Source organism: Amblyomma americanum, chromosome 2 (assembly GCF_052857255.1).
Source record: "Amblyomma americanum isolate KBUSLIRL-KWMA chromosome 2, ASM5285725v1, whole genome shotgun sequence".
Lineage (NCBI taxonomy): Eukaryota > Metazoa > Arthropoda > Arachnida > Ixodida > Ixodidae > Amblyomma > Amblyomma americanum.
In genome coordinates this window covers 164,900,568-164,914,654 of record NC_135498.1, presented here as the reverse complement: position 1 = coordinate 164,914,654, position 14,087 = coordinate 164,900,568, and the positions used below count along the sequence as shown (strand labels likewise).

The window sequence follows — 14,087 nt, the reverse complement described above, 5'->3', positions numbered from 1 at the left end:
ATTCGCCAGTATTTTGAATTCAATTTCTCCTCACGCATATCACTTCACAAGAGCTGCATCAAGAATCATTCTGCCCCATCCTTCCACACTGCGCCGTGTTTGCTCAAATTACAAAGCTGACCCTCTTGTGGAGCAAAATCAACCGCACTGTCTCTCCTACATCCGAGAACGAGTCAAATCAATGAAAGACCACGAGAAGACAGTGACCCTGATGATCGATGAGATCCACATAAAACCATACTTCGACTACAAAGGGGGCACAATAGTAGGATCGTCGGTTCATTCAACGGAACCAGCAACAACAGCCCATGTGTTCATGGTACAATCACTCCTTTCTGCAAACAAGGACGTCATTCACATATTACCTGTGAGCAAACTGAGCGCAGAAATTTTGCACGAGCATGCTAAGAACATAATCATTAATGTTGAGAAAATGGGGCTCAAAATTATCGCTGTGATAACGGACAACAATGCTCTGAACCGCAAGATGATGTCGTTATTTGCTACAAGTCCTCAGGTGAGCATTGTCTATCCCCATCCAGCCGATAACGCTCGCCCTCTTTTCTACGTGGTCGATCCTGTGCATCTCTTGAAGTGCATTAGGAACAATTGGATTAACCAGAAAAACCCTGGAACATGCCTCTATTTCCCTGAAATGGACTTGAGTGGAGCAATGCCCGAAGGGCCTCCTCGTATGAAAGCTGGTATACTTGCGCAGGCGACACGAAGGGGGCGCCGCAGCCCCGCGCTGCGCCGACTGTGTTGCGTTGGCAGGGAGGGAGGAGCAGCTCAGCTCCGGGCCTCAAGTATTCCGTTGCGTGGCAAGCGTTGGGCGCTTTAATGGGGGCTCGCACCCAGGCCGGTAGACGTCCTGCGCGAATTTTTGTTATTATTTTTGGTTTGCAAGCTAGAAGCGTCGGAACTGTGCCCGCAAATTTCGTTGCGGTGCGGCCGTAGCAGAGCGCTATTCTACGCGGGCCCCTACAGATATGCACATCCTGGCCTATGCTATGCAAGGAAAACGACAGGGCAGTGGATATAAAGCACTTTTCTTTCTATTTTTTTCAATTGGCCGCAGTCAGTTGATCTAACCCAGGCATGCACTTCCGTTTGTTTCTAAGGTGACCGCAGGAAGTACACCTCAATTACGGAGAGATGGGATGCATTCTTTACGCGCGCTGCTCTTGCTCACTAACCTTGCCTGCCTAGTACTCGAAGCATATTGTCCCGCAGATGCAGGAGAGCTTTTAGGCATTTATGCGCGGCTTCCGTGCACTGCACTGTGCCCAGTTCTTTCTGTGCAGTAAATAGTAAATTGGTTCATCTCTTGCGGTGGTTTGCGAGCTTGGCGCCCGGGGAGTTTTTTTTTTTTTTTTCGCAATCCCGTTGCTCTTTGTCTCCAAGACAAGAAAGCCTCTAACTGATAGCGTTGTGCGCATACCTATCCAGCGAAGCGCATGAACTTCGCAGGCGGCTGTGAGAAGTAGTGGGTCTTCGTTTTGCTCCGCACTTTTGTCTTCTCCGCTGGCGTTGAACCTTCTATGATTGCTTTCCAGTAATGCGGCCTAACTCGGCCAACAATCGCCGCTTTTTTTTTACACGCGCGACAGTCTGTTCTACACCAGTAACGGCACGTGCTTTTCAGGCATGCGGCGGCGACACACTGTAAGGTATCCACATCCAAGCTTGGGAAAGCAGCCACAGTGCCTGGGCAGGGAGAAAAAGTGCCTTTTATAAAATTGCACGCCACCACTTTAATCTTTACACTCGCCTCTCACATTCATTCGCTCATGCCGACCGCAGTGCACTTAACAATTTTGGTTGCTGCCTCCTTCCTTTGCCTATTGAAATGAGCCAACAAACAGCGAAAATAATTACTTTCTCCTCCTCAACTAAAGTTCAGTTCTATACTCAGAATGTCTCCCGGAGCATTCATTGCTTGCTGTCGCGCTAGTAGCTTCGCCTTTCTTTTCGAAAGACTCATTGCCCGGTATGTCCAAGAAGACAAGCTCGTTGCAGTGCGCTAACGCCACACGGAACGACCCGCAACCGCGTCGACACCCTGGTGTGGTGGCAAAGTCGACGCTGCCGCGTACGCCCGGCTCCTGCCAGAGGGCTGCTTTTGCTGTGCGGGCAAACCTAAAGGATAGGCGCACCGTAATCTTGCGCTAGACCACGGTTCCACACCCACTTGTCTCACCTTTGCCAGGCGCGAAACCAACGCGCGCTCGAAAAGTAGTATTTCCAGCATTCTGGCGGCCGCCGCAGAACGGAGGGAAGCTATCGGTCCGTCAGCGGGGACCAATCGGGTCGGAGAGAGGGCGCGAGGGAGCAGCGCCGCCGCGCGGCGCGGAACACAGTCTCTCGCCGCCCGTCTCCGAAGGCAGTCCGTCCGTTACCAGCGTCCGCGTCCGGCACCATGGCTCGCACGAAGCAAACCGCGCGCAAGAGCACCGGTGGCAAGGCCCCCCGCAAGCAGCTGGCCACAAAGGCTGCTCGTAAGAGTGCGCCAGCTACCGGAGGCGTGAAGAAGCCTCACAGATATAGGCCTGGCACCGTGGCACTTCGTGAAATTCGCCGATACCAAAAATCGACCGAACTTCTCATCCGCAAGCTGCCCTTCCAGCGCCTGGTGAGAGAAATCGCTCAGGACTTCAAGACCGACCTGCGCTTCCAGAGCTCGGCCGTCATGGCACTTCAGGAGGCCAGCGAGGCATACCTGGTCGGTCTCTTCGAGGACACCAACCTGTGCGCGATCCACGCCAAGCGCGTCACCATCATGCCGAAGGATATCCAGCTGGCGAGGCGCATCCGCGGCGAGCGCGCCTAGAGCGCAGTGGCGCCCGGCACTTGGCGCCGCCGCCGCCGCAGCAACGCATCACAACGGTCCTTCTCAGGACCACCCAAATGTTTGCTTTGGCCACGGGCGCACGAAACCGAGCTCCGAACCCGGCCGGTCCCTCTCTCTCGAACACTGCGTTTCGCAGCTGCTGGAAAACGAGGTGAGTTGTTGAAAGCCATGGCCCTGGCGTCTTCCGCGGGCTCGCGCTTGTAAATAACATCATTGCACAAGTCACGCGCGCGCGCCCAGTTTTGTGGGGGTAAATGCGGCGCTGGGCGCGCAAGTGAATGCAGCACGCGCCGCCTACATTAGGTGCACCTTGATACGCCGCGTACGTATTTATTGCTGTGTGAATAGTTTCTGTCGATATTACCGTCCGCTCACCTATTTTATTTCGTGTCTGCATTCTGCCTGCTGTGGCTTATTTCCGCTGTCCCAGTTCACGTCCTTCGGTATCTATGGCAGATGCCCGCGGTGGCGAAAAAAAAAAAAAAATCCCGTCCCTTGCTCTCTATTACTGTCTCAGTAAAGCCACTTCGTCATTCTCTCTAGCGCTGCTATGTGAAACCCCTGCTAGGGCCAGTATGGAGGGGGCACCATATGCATACATCCTGGGTCCCACTGCTAGGACAGGACATTTTGTAAGATGGTGGCATGATGAATGTTGTCATAGGTTTTGGCTGCATCAAAGCTCACTATGACTTTAGTGTCCCCTGTGCAGTTATCAGGGGTGTGGCGTTTCAACAGCAGCATTATGTCAGTGGCTGCGCGTTGATATAGCTGCTGCTCAAGGCCAACACCAAGACCGATGCGACGGAGCCGCGCAGCAAAAATTCAACCATGCTACAGCATGCCTGATACCTCGTTTGGTTCACCTTCACTTATAATGCAGTGTTTTCGTTTCGATTGTAAGTCGACACCCCCACTTCGGATTTTCGAATTTAAAAAAGTAGGTTGACTTACAATCGTGTAAATACGATAATCTCTACTATGGTGTTTTCGTTAGATGCAAAGGTTCTCAATTGTCTTCCCTAGCGTTGGTGAGAAATGCATGAGACTAATGCTCCAACTTGAAACTTCAATCCAACATGCACACAACTGAAACCCAACGTGAACTTTCAGACACACCTGCAAGCAAAAGAAAGGAAAAAAGGTTTCAGCTGTGACTTGCTGCCTTACCCAAACTTTCCTCGATCTCTCCAAGACTTTCTTCTTTTCAAGTAAGCATTTGTTCTTTTTCCACACACCTTGCGGTTGGTGTCGTTATTTCTATCAGCATCACATACTCTTGTCATGCTAACCCAAGCTGGCCTTGTACCACGCTAAAACCTGTTCGCAGCAGAAACGTGTCATGCATGTGCCTCACGCATAAACAATGTGGCATACAGTGGTGTACAGTAGCTCGGCATTAACCATGGGTCAAATGTTTCAAAAATTCAAAATACACAAAACTAGGCACTTGTTTTCCATATCAAACCAGTTGAGAAGTGGTTAGTACTGCATTTGTTTTTGTGTATTAGCATACCCCTATTCAACAGATGCGCCCATGCTGTAATTAGGCCAGAGAAGCTGGCCCAAAACATGACCCTGATGCTTGGGTAGTCTTTTATCATCTGTACCGTTTTAAGTGAGTCAACAAAGACAGCAATATCACCTACAAAGCCAACTGCATCACACCACACCAAAGGCTAGGTGTGTTATATCTTGCTATGCTTCCACAGGCAGTAATCTCTTCACAAGTACTGCACATCTATCCAGATATATTGGCGTGACGCCTTGTAACGTTTTTATGTTCATGCATGAAGCCAACAGCACGTAGCCTTATCACTTTGTCAGTAATGCAAAAAGAGACCATATTTCTCTGACAAGATTGTAGCCATGCGCAGCTACTTCTACGATGTTCAAGACTGTCGTATGTAGCTTCTGCAACTTATTTGCAAAGTCTGTCGGCTTTAATCTGAGTGTAGCCGATGGCGATAGTGATTCTGATCTTCCAAGTGGTGTCTGTGATTCTGTGGTACCAAACGCCCCTGCCGCTATTGCCCCCACTTAGTTGTTTCACCATTTGCAGGCACGAGGTCATCAAATACACAGCTTCCTTTCTTTGACAGCCATTCGCTGTCTTCCTGCCTACTGGACTGCCGTCACAACCGTGTGACGGTTGATGGAGGTGCTGGTCCGTCGGCCCATTATGCCCCCAAGGACGGAGTCGTCCACTGGTACTAATGCAGCTTTAAGTTTGTTAATGCCATTATTTTCAGAGTTGGTGCTGTATGTCCACATTTAATGTCATTACACAAAAGTCACAATGACTGCCTTAAGTTTGTTAATGCCATTATTCTCGGAGTTGGTGCTACATGTCCACATTTAATTTCATTATACGAAAGACACGATGGCTATAAAAGCTTGCAAGGCAGTCAAAAAATTTCACCCAAATATAAACAGTGCTAAAGAGCACAGTATCTCGGGAATGTTATTCAAATGCAATATAAAAATTATTCCGCTGAAAATACCGCTGATCTTGCTTGATAATTAGAAAAAATAGCCATAAACTCGCGTGTCCGCACACCACAGCACAAAAGCGGAGAGTATCTGTCAGAAATGCTGGTAAGAATGGTGCCCTTCGCATCAATAATGCAGTAGAGATGCCTCATCTAACTGAATTGTTATGAATTAACCATTTAATACTGGTTAGGAAGTTGTTACTAACAAACTTGCATGCTTTTCTGCGTATGGAATGGAGATGAGAGTACAGTAAAAGCTCGTTAATTCGAAATCGCTTAATTCGAACCGCCGGTTAATTCGAACTGATGCCCGTGTCCCTGCAAAGCCCTATGTATATCAATGGGCCGGAACGCCCGATAATTCGAACGTACCGGTACTCACGTCGGTTAATTCGAACTAGGAGCCGGCAGCCGACATTGCTTCTCGTAAATAGAAGTCGCCTCGTAACGAGTACAATGCATTGAATTTTTTTTTTTTAATATGCACAGCGACGAGAATAAATAAGCCAGCGCGCATTTTTGCACGCACGAGGCGAGCCGCCAATTTCCTTGCTGGAGCCTCCGGCGTTGTTGTTGCTGCGACTGAGGGAAGGATGAAAAGGAAAGTGCACGGGCCTGCCGATTGGCTCAGGCCGAGCCATCACCGCTGCCGCGTGCAGATAGAGGAGAGTTCAAAGATAAGAGGAAAGAAAGAAAAGAAAAGACGCGCGTCGCAACAACCGCGTACGCCGCAGCGGACACTGGCTGAAAAAAACAGATAAGCGGCCGAAGCCGCGCTCGCTCATCGCTCGCTGCACCACGACCGGCTTTATTACTTGGCGACCTGTTCACCGGCGCCGCCTCCGTAGCCCCCGATTTTGTTAGTTCGCTCGACCGCCACTGCTCTCTGTGGCGCCACAACTTACCCCCGTGCCTAGTGTGGGCTGCCGTAGCGGTAGCAGTCGCGGCTTCTTCGTTGTGTTTTTGTGCGCGTCTGCACACCGTGTTTCCGGCTGTTCTGCTTGCTTCCAGCATACGTGCTAAGAATTTAATTATATCTGACAGCCTTTAGCTTTCTTAGGCCGTCAAAATCATCGCCCGCGATGGTTTATTGCTGCATTCCGCTCTGTAAATCAAGCGGGCACCAGCCTCTCAGTCTACTAGTTACTACTGCCATCATAGCAGGCATGGACCGGGGAGGGCTGTCGTATCCTACCTTGGCTTTCGTACAGTTCGTCAGCCGCCTGGAAGGTGCTGCATCAAGTGTGGCTCCTGTGCTTGTTAGGGGGCCAAGGTGGCTTAAGAAGTTTGCAGACCTAGTGCTAGCTGCCATCACTTGCAAAAAATCCGCTGTTTGTGTGCTCGAAGGACACCACAGAGCCTCACAGAAGGGCCTTGCTAAAGGTGATTGTCCACAAGTTTATGAGGCCATTTTTGAACAATTTTGCCTCTGATCTGACAGAAGAGCACGCCAAATGAAAAATGATAAATGCCAAACCAAAATCAGGGAAGGTCCTAAATGTGTAAGGACCTGGCTGGCGTCAAATAAAGTTCTGGCCAAGACCGGCTATTGTGTCTGGCAAACAAGCTTTTCGGCTCTGGTTTTATTTATTTTTCATGTAGAGTGCGTCTTGAAATGATTAACAATTGGGTTAACGCTCTTGAAAACAAGTGTTAGTATATAAGAAGTGTCTATAGCGCGCTTTTTATCGCAAATTGGCGGAAAAGTAGCGCGACTTCGCCCTGGGATGCTGCTAGGCACAGAGCAGAAGCAATCGTGTTGAAATTGTGCAGCTGTGCGCGCAAAAAAAAAAACGCCGCTCGAGTAGCACCAGAGCCGCGCCCACCAGTACAACCGCTCTTTGAGCTTGTTTTAACTGCAAAACTGCTGCTCTAAGAAAAAAATTATCACCGCTAGCAGCCTCTAGTCGGGTACAGCGTTTTGTGGCTATGCAGGGGAAGCTACGAGCGCGAGACGCCGTCTTCTGCGCTGTTATCACGCGCTCACGAGCCAGAGACGCAGGTGTACGTGTTAGCTGACAGCTCGCGCTCGTAACTACCATTGTATACAGAAAGCTGTCCACGACTATTGCATCTAATGAATATTAACACGTCTTTGCAGTGCGTGCTTAAAAAACGACGCGGTTTAACTCGGCCTGCCGGCCACATGCCCTGCAGTGCAAGCGTACTGAAGCTAGCAGAAGCGTACGGCGGGCGCTGCCGAAGTGAGGGGTAACTTGTGGTGCCACCTGTTGCGGCGCGCCGTCCCTCCTGAAGTGTCACGTGATATTTACCAGGCCAAGTGCCGCCGTAGGAGCCGGCTTAGTGAGCAGGTCGCCAAGTAATAAAGCCGGTCGTGCGCTGCACACCACTCTCCGGCGCATGCCGTAGCAGGTTTTCTCTGACGCGCGGGCGCCGCCGCCGCCGATGCTCCGGAGCAAGCCGTTTCAGGTTTTCGTTGAGCTGCGGCGGCTGCGATCGGTGGAATGCACGAGTAGTCTTTTCTTGTCGCATTTTGCGCGAGCTTGCTCGTTTGCGTGGTATCTCGCCGCTGACGTCTCATCGACTGTGCCGATCATGGCGAGCCGTGGAAAGTACTCGGCAAAGGATTTAAAGACTAAAGTTGAAATATTGCAGGCGGTTGAACGTGGTCTCTTAACGAAGACAGCGATTGCCGAGAAGTATGGCATCAAAAAAAGCACGTTGTCTACCTACATCAAGAACAAGGACTCTATCATCGATGCTTACCAAAAGGAGATTGAGCCCTCGCGGAAAAGACTACGGACGTCGGCTCACCAGAGATGGAGACTGCTGTCATTACGTGGATAAAGGATGTTCGCAGCAGGAATATTCCATTAAGTGGACCGATAATTGCTGCGAAGGCAGCGGACTTCGCCAACCAAATGGGCATCAGCGACTTCAATGCATCGGAAGGCTGGTTATCACGTTTTAAGGCCCGCCACGGGCTGACGTTTAAGAACGTCTGCGGAGAGGCAGCCGCAGTCGACAAAGAAACCTGCGAAAATTGGGTCTCAGGTGAATTGAAGGAATATCTTGCCGATTACCCACTCAGCGATGTTTTCAATGCTGATGAAACCGCACTTTATTTTAAGTTGCTCCCAAACAAGACTGTGAGCTATAAAGGTGATACGTGCTCGGGCGGAAAGCGCAGCAAGGAAAGAGTTACCGTGCTAGTGTGCGCGAATGTGACGGGCCACGGAACGGTGCCGCTTGCTCGTGATAGGCAAAGCAGCGAAGCCTCGTTGCTTTAAAGGCGTGAAGACTCTCCCTGTTGAGTACACTTCGAACAAGAAGTCGTGGATGACGCGACTAATCTTCACGGACTGGTTGCGCACACTAGACAGAAAGTTCGCGGCACAGAATAGAAATATTCTTCTGTTCGTCGACAACTGTTCGGCGCATTGTGACATCAATGGACTGAAGGCGATACGTCTGGCATTTTTGCCAAAAAACACTACTGCTGTGCTGCAGCCTATGGACCTCGGGATTATTAAAAATCTAAAGACTCTGTACAGGCGCACCTCCTAGAACAGATTCTTGTATGCATGGAAAGCGGGAAGCCGTATGATGTCAACCTGCTCGGAGCTTGCCACATGCTGGCAACATCGTGGAACGCCGTCAAGGCAGACACTATCGCTAACTGTTTCCACAAGTGTGGCTTCAGTGAAACCACAGAAGCCTGCTGCACAGCCGACTTTGATGTTCAAGTGGATCAAGATGATGGCTCCATCGTGCTGGACCCTGCCTACGCTGTTTTATCGGAGGGTGTGGACTTCGAGAGCTTTGTCGACGTAGACAACGGCGTGGAGACAACGGGGCCTTTAACTGACGCCGAGATTATCGAGGCTGCGTCCAGTCAGCAGCACGACTCACGCGCGGCGAGCACGCCTGACAGCGACGACGAGTCCGACAAAGAGGACGATCCGTTGCCTCCTCCGAGCGCATGTGAAGCAGCATCGGGACTCGATCTGGCTGCGCGCTATTTCTCCACCGATGAGAATTCGGATGCTGCGCTGGAGATGTTGGGCAAGCTGCAGACAATGCTTCTCGAGTCGCGGCGAAGAAAGCGCAAACAAATGCAAATCACCGATTATTTTTCATGTTGATATGCTTCGATCATTATTCTTTTGTTAATAAACATGTTTTTGAAGCATAAATAGTGTCATATTTCATCATTAAGCCTGACGCTCACGTGGGTACATTTATCATTAGTTCCAGGCGCAATAATTGATTGGATATCTTTATTTCCTTTGGTGTTTGGACTCGCATGATTTTAATACCCGCAATCGCCGACCTCAAAGAGTAGTAGTGTGTATTCCTCGATAACGATCCCAGATATGGCTATTTTGGCTTCGGCACTAGCAGCCAAATGCAATGGCCATCTTTTTTTTTTTTTTTGCCGCCCGCTCGTTAATTCAAACTCCGCTTAATTCGAACAATTTTTCAGTCCCCCACGAGTTCAAATTAACGAGCTTTTACTGTACGCATTGCCCAGGTGAATGAGTTGTGGCGAACTCAGTAGGTCGCGAATGGCAGTAAGGCTAATGCCATTAAATTTACACACGTATGGCACCGCTCGAATGCCATTAAAACTTAAGGCAGTAAGCACTTAATGGGATTAAGTTTGCCCATGTGGCACGGGTATTAGACAGCCTCGTAAGCTGGCCCCCAAAAACCGTCGCCGCATTCGCCCAACAATTGTTACCATCAAGAAGAGCCTCGATGCCCCTAACTCATCAATACAGCTGTCTGGCACAAGTCTGTACAGTTCACCCTGACATGATGACCACAAGCAGCGAAAACTTGCAGGAAGTTATACTGAAAATTGTCCATGAGAAACTGTGCTGTCTGCTGCCATAGTGTCCACAGCCTTCAGCAGCAACTCCTAATAGAGAAGCCCCTAATTTTCTGCAATCCCTCGAAAAATAGCGGATTCATAGATCACTCAGAGTCCTCATACCACTCCTGGTATAGTGGTGCAGCGGTTAAGTGATGCGCTGTTGACCCGGCAGGTGGCTGTTTTAAACACAGCCACAGGTAGGGTTTGCAAGCCCCTGGTTGTTCTTCCCACGCGCTCTCGCGACCAATTATTAATTTAACTGCCGCCTGCCATGGTGAACAGTTTATCCCAATCCAATGGGCAGATTGTGATTATGTCAGAAAGTTACATGATCTAGGTGGCCCTGCCTGCAACCTACTTTACTTCCCTGGGAATTTTTCGTGGATTTTTCGCTCACAGCCAAAGATGCCGACGTCGGCTTATCTGTGGCAGAGGACCCTTAAGGCAGTCACATTAAAAGAAGAGGGAAATAGGTGCTGCTGTCAGAAAAAATTAAGAAAAAGAAATCTGAAGGGGAAAACGAAAGAGAGAGAGAAAGGCACAGGCAGCCTGGTTACGCACCCCGCCTTGGCGCTGGCAGTGGCCGAGGTCCACTTGAGCTTGCTAGGTGGTGGCACGCAGCCACCCTCTGGGTGAGTGTACGGACATGACGACGACTGGCATGCCACTCCGAACTTGCATGGCTGCAGAGGAGAACAGGCGAGGCGCCATTTGAGAAAGAGAGAGAGCAACTAAGCCCACAAAGTGCCACACCAGAGACTGTTGGCACACTCCCCTCCCCTGCACCACCACGCGTGGAGAGAGTACGCTTTTGTACAAAGATGGATGCATCAGGAGCTTCTACCATGGCTTACAGCATCATCAACTGTTGACTGGTGTTTTAGCGATGAATCATAAAAAAAAAAAATCATGTAATTTCCCTCTAACCAACCAATGTGACTCAAACTGGTAAAGTCTGGTCCCGGAAGATGGCCATCTTGGGATGGTGTGGGGAAAGTGGGAAGGTCCAGGCACTTTCTTCTATACAGTGATACAGCTAGCTCTGTGATGAACCCCTTGCAGGATTTATGATCAGAAGGCGCTGATGGCGGGTGGCAGCTGCGATGGGTGTGAAAAGACAGGGCTGCTGAGGGAAGAGTCGGGGCGGAGCGGAACGATGGCAGAAGAGAAGGGAGGTATGTTGGTGCAGGCAGCTAAAATAAGCTCAGCGGAGCGCACAGGCAGGTCACACAATGAAACATTACACACAGGAGAAAGCTCAAGTTCAGCACAGGCACAATCAATCACTGCACGGTCGGTCGAGAGGAAGTCGCAGCCGAGGATGACGTCGTGAGAGGAGGCGCTCAGCACAACAAGCTCGATGGTATAGGCGACGTCGTTGATAGAAAGGCGCACCGTGCAGGCTGCGATGGGATGGATGTGCTGAGAGGTGGCCGTACGCAGTGAAAAGTCAGACAGCGGCGTTGACACCTTACGAAGTTTGCGGCGAAAGGCATCGCTAATTACTGACACGGCAGCACCCGTGTCGACGAGCGCAAGAACAGGGACGCTTTCAACAGACACCTCAATCAGGTTAGTAGGAGGAAATGGAGGACTTAACAAGTTCGCAAAACAGGCAGTTCTTGCCTCTGGAACTGCAGCATTCAGTTTTCCTCTGCGAGGGGGTCCGGGCGGCGGAGCATCGGAGAAGTGGAACGTCGGCGAGGTGAAGGCGAGCAGCGAGTAGGGTACTGGGGGCGACGCATAGATGAGCCAGAAGAGAGATTAGGCAAGGGCGGCTCGTAATCATAACGAAACGTGCGCACGGCATCCCCAGAACGAAGGGATCGCTGACGGCAAAGGCGTGTGACATGGCCCGGAAGACAGCAAGAGTAGCATATTGGCTGATTGTCATCGGTACGCCAAAGGTTCATAGGTTGTCGGCGGGGTCGACGACACGGGGCTGGCGACGGTGGTATCGACGCCGGTGGAGCATAAAAGGCCAGGCTGCTACGGTAGGCGGCAGGGGTGGGCGAGCGCCGTGTACTGGCGACTGCTTCAGCATAGCTGAGCGGGGCTGCCACAGGGGGAGGTGGGGGACTGGATGGCAGAACTGCAGCGACCTGCTCCTGAATAGCACGGTGGATAGCGGACGCGAGGGATGGCGCCAAGTCGTGAGTAGGGCAGACGGGGTTGGGAATGTCATGCAGTAGAGAAAGCTGGCGAGCAACTTCTTCGCGGACGAAGTCTTTGACCTGCTGCATGAACAGGGACTGCTCAGAAGACGAGCCACCAAGGGCCAAGCCAGCAAGACCTTCTGCAGGCGCACAGGACTGCCGTGTAGACGCGCGTTATTTTCGAGTTCGTCATAGCTTTGGCACAGCTGGATGACGGTAGCGACGGAGCTGGGGTTCTTCGCCAAGAGCATCTGAAAAGTGTTTTCGGCGATCCCTTTAAGGATGTGGTTGACTTTATCAGTTTCGGTCATGAACGGGTTGACACCCTTGCACAAGTCAACGATATCTTCAATGTAACTACAGTAGCGGACGGTTAATTCCGACTCCAATAATTCGGACTTGTAGGATATTTCGAACCTCGATGAGGCACCGTCAGTCACCCCATAGAAGCCCATACATATTCGCAATGGATATTTCGGACTTCAAAAGTCTGAAAGTTCGATTTTTTTCGGACTAATTTCAGTCGCCTGCAGGCCAAAATCGACCACTTTATCGGCTTTTCGCCGGCGCAAAAGGCCCCATCTTGGATTGGGGTTGATTTACGCTGCAGTTGACTTGGCTTGACACACTTTCGGTACCTCATTGTTGTCAGTAGAGGTCCCTGCGATCTCCGACACTTCGAGGTGGCAGCCAGATTGTCATTGCCGTCAACTTGCTTTTGCCGCCGACGTTGTCGCGGGCAGTTATCGTATCGCTTGTCCCATACGTTGAAAATTGGTTGTTGGAGGAAGGAAATTGTGCAGGAGCTATCTCACATCTCGGCGGGAAGGGATAAAGGAGGGACTGAAAGAAGAAAGGAAGAAAGAGGTGCCGTAATGGAGGGCTCCGGAATAATTTCGACCACCTGGGGGTCTTTAATGTGCACTGACATCACACAGCACACGGGTGCCTTTGCGTTTCACCTCCATCGAAACGCGGCCACCGCAGTCGGGTTCCAACCCGGGTACTCCGGATCAGTAGCCAAGTGCCCTAACCACTGAGCCACCGCGGCGGGTCTCATACGTTCGCCATTCGCCGTTTCGTCACTTGGGTTTCTCTGATCACGTCAACCGAGTGGCGCTCAGTCTTCACAAAGTTACATTTGTTCGCCGTTTTGTGATTTCGTCTGGCGGTTCCGCCACTTTGAAAGAAAAGTACCTTATCTTTGCATGTGTTTAACGAGCGGTGTGGTGCACACTCGGGTTGTGGACAACATGGTCCCGCCGGGTCCATCAAAGAAGCGTGGGAAGTATTCTAACTAAATGAGGTGACCTTGCTGTCTAGCATGTACAGTGAAAGCACAACTTTGGCGCAAATACAGGTGCAAACCGTCGCCAGCAAGAGAAATTTTCCGCAAGTAAAATCAGTGACATTTATAAGCCGATTTCATCTCAATAAAGTGATTTTTTTGTGCTTCACGAATTTTTCGGACTGTTCGATTATTCGGACCATTTTTCGGGTCCCTTCGAGTCCAATCGGTCGGCGACTGTAGTGAATGTCTCAGCAGGGGGCTGTGCTCGAGCACGAAGACATTGCTCGGCGCGAAGTTTCCGGACGGCGGGGCAGCCGAAAACAGCAAAGCTGGTTTTAAAGGACGACCAGGTGGGAAGATCGGCCTCATGGTAGCGAAACCAGAGGTTGCCAACGTCCGTTAGGTAGAAGAGGACGTTGCTAAGTTTAACGGAATCGTCCCACCGACTGTAAGT

General features: G+C 50.7%; 2 protein-coding genes across 3 annotated transcripts in view; one reads left to right on the top strand and one right to left on the bottom strand.

Moving 5' to 3' along the window:
• The window catches only part of Nab2 (Nuclear polyadenosine RNA-binding 2), a 78,018-nt gene that overhangs the window by 12,403 nt on the left and 51,528 nt on the right, over positions 1–14,087 (bottom strand). For both annotated transcript variants that reach the window (XM_077655421.1, XM_077655420.1), the window contains exon 19: positions 10,748–10,869. In XM_077655421.1, the coding sequence (XP_077511547.1) occupies positions 10,748–10,869 (122 nt within the window). The remainder of the gene's footprint in view (positions 1–10,747; positions 10,870–14,087) is intronic.
• On the top strand, positions 2,321–2,860 carry LOC144119236 (histone H3). Its single transcript, XM_077651906.1, has one exon. It carries the CDS (start codon positions 2,420–2,422, stop codon positions 2,828–2,830), a length of 411 nt encoding a protein of 136 aa, XP_077508032.1. The 5' UTR covers positions 2,321–2,419; the 3' UTR covers positions 2,831–2,860.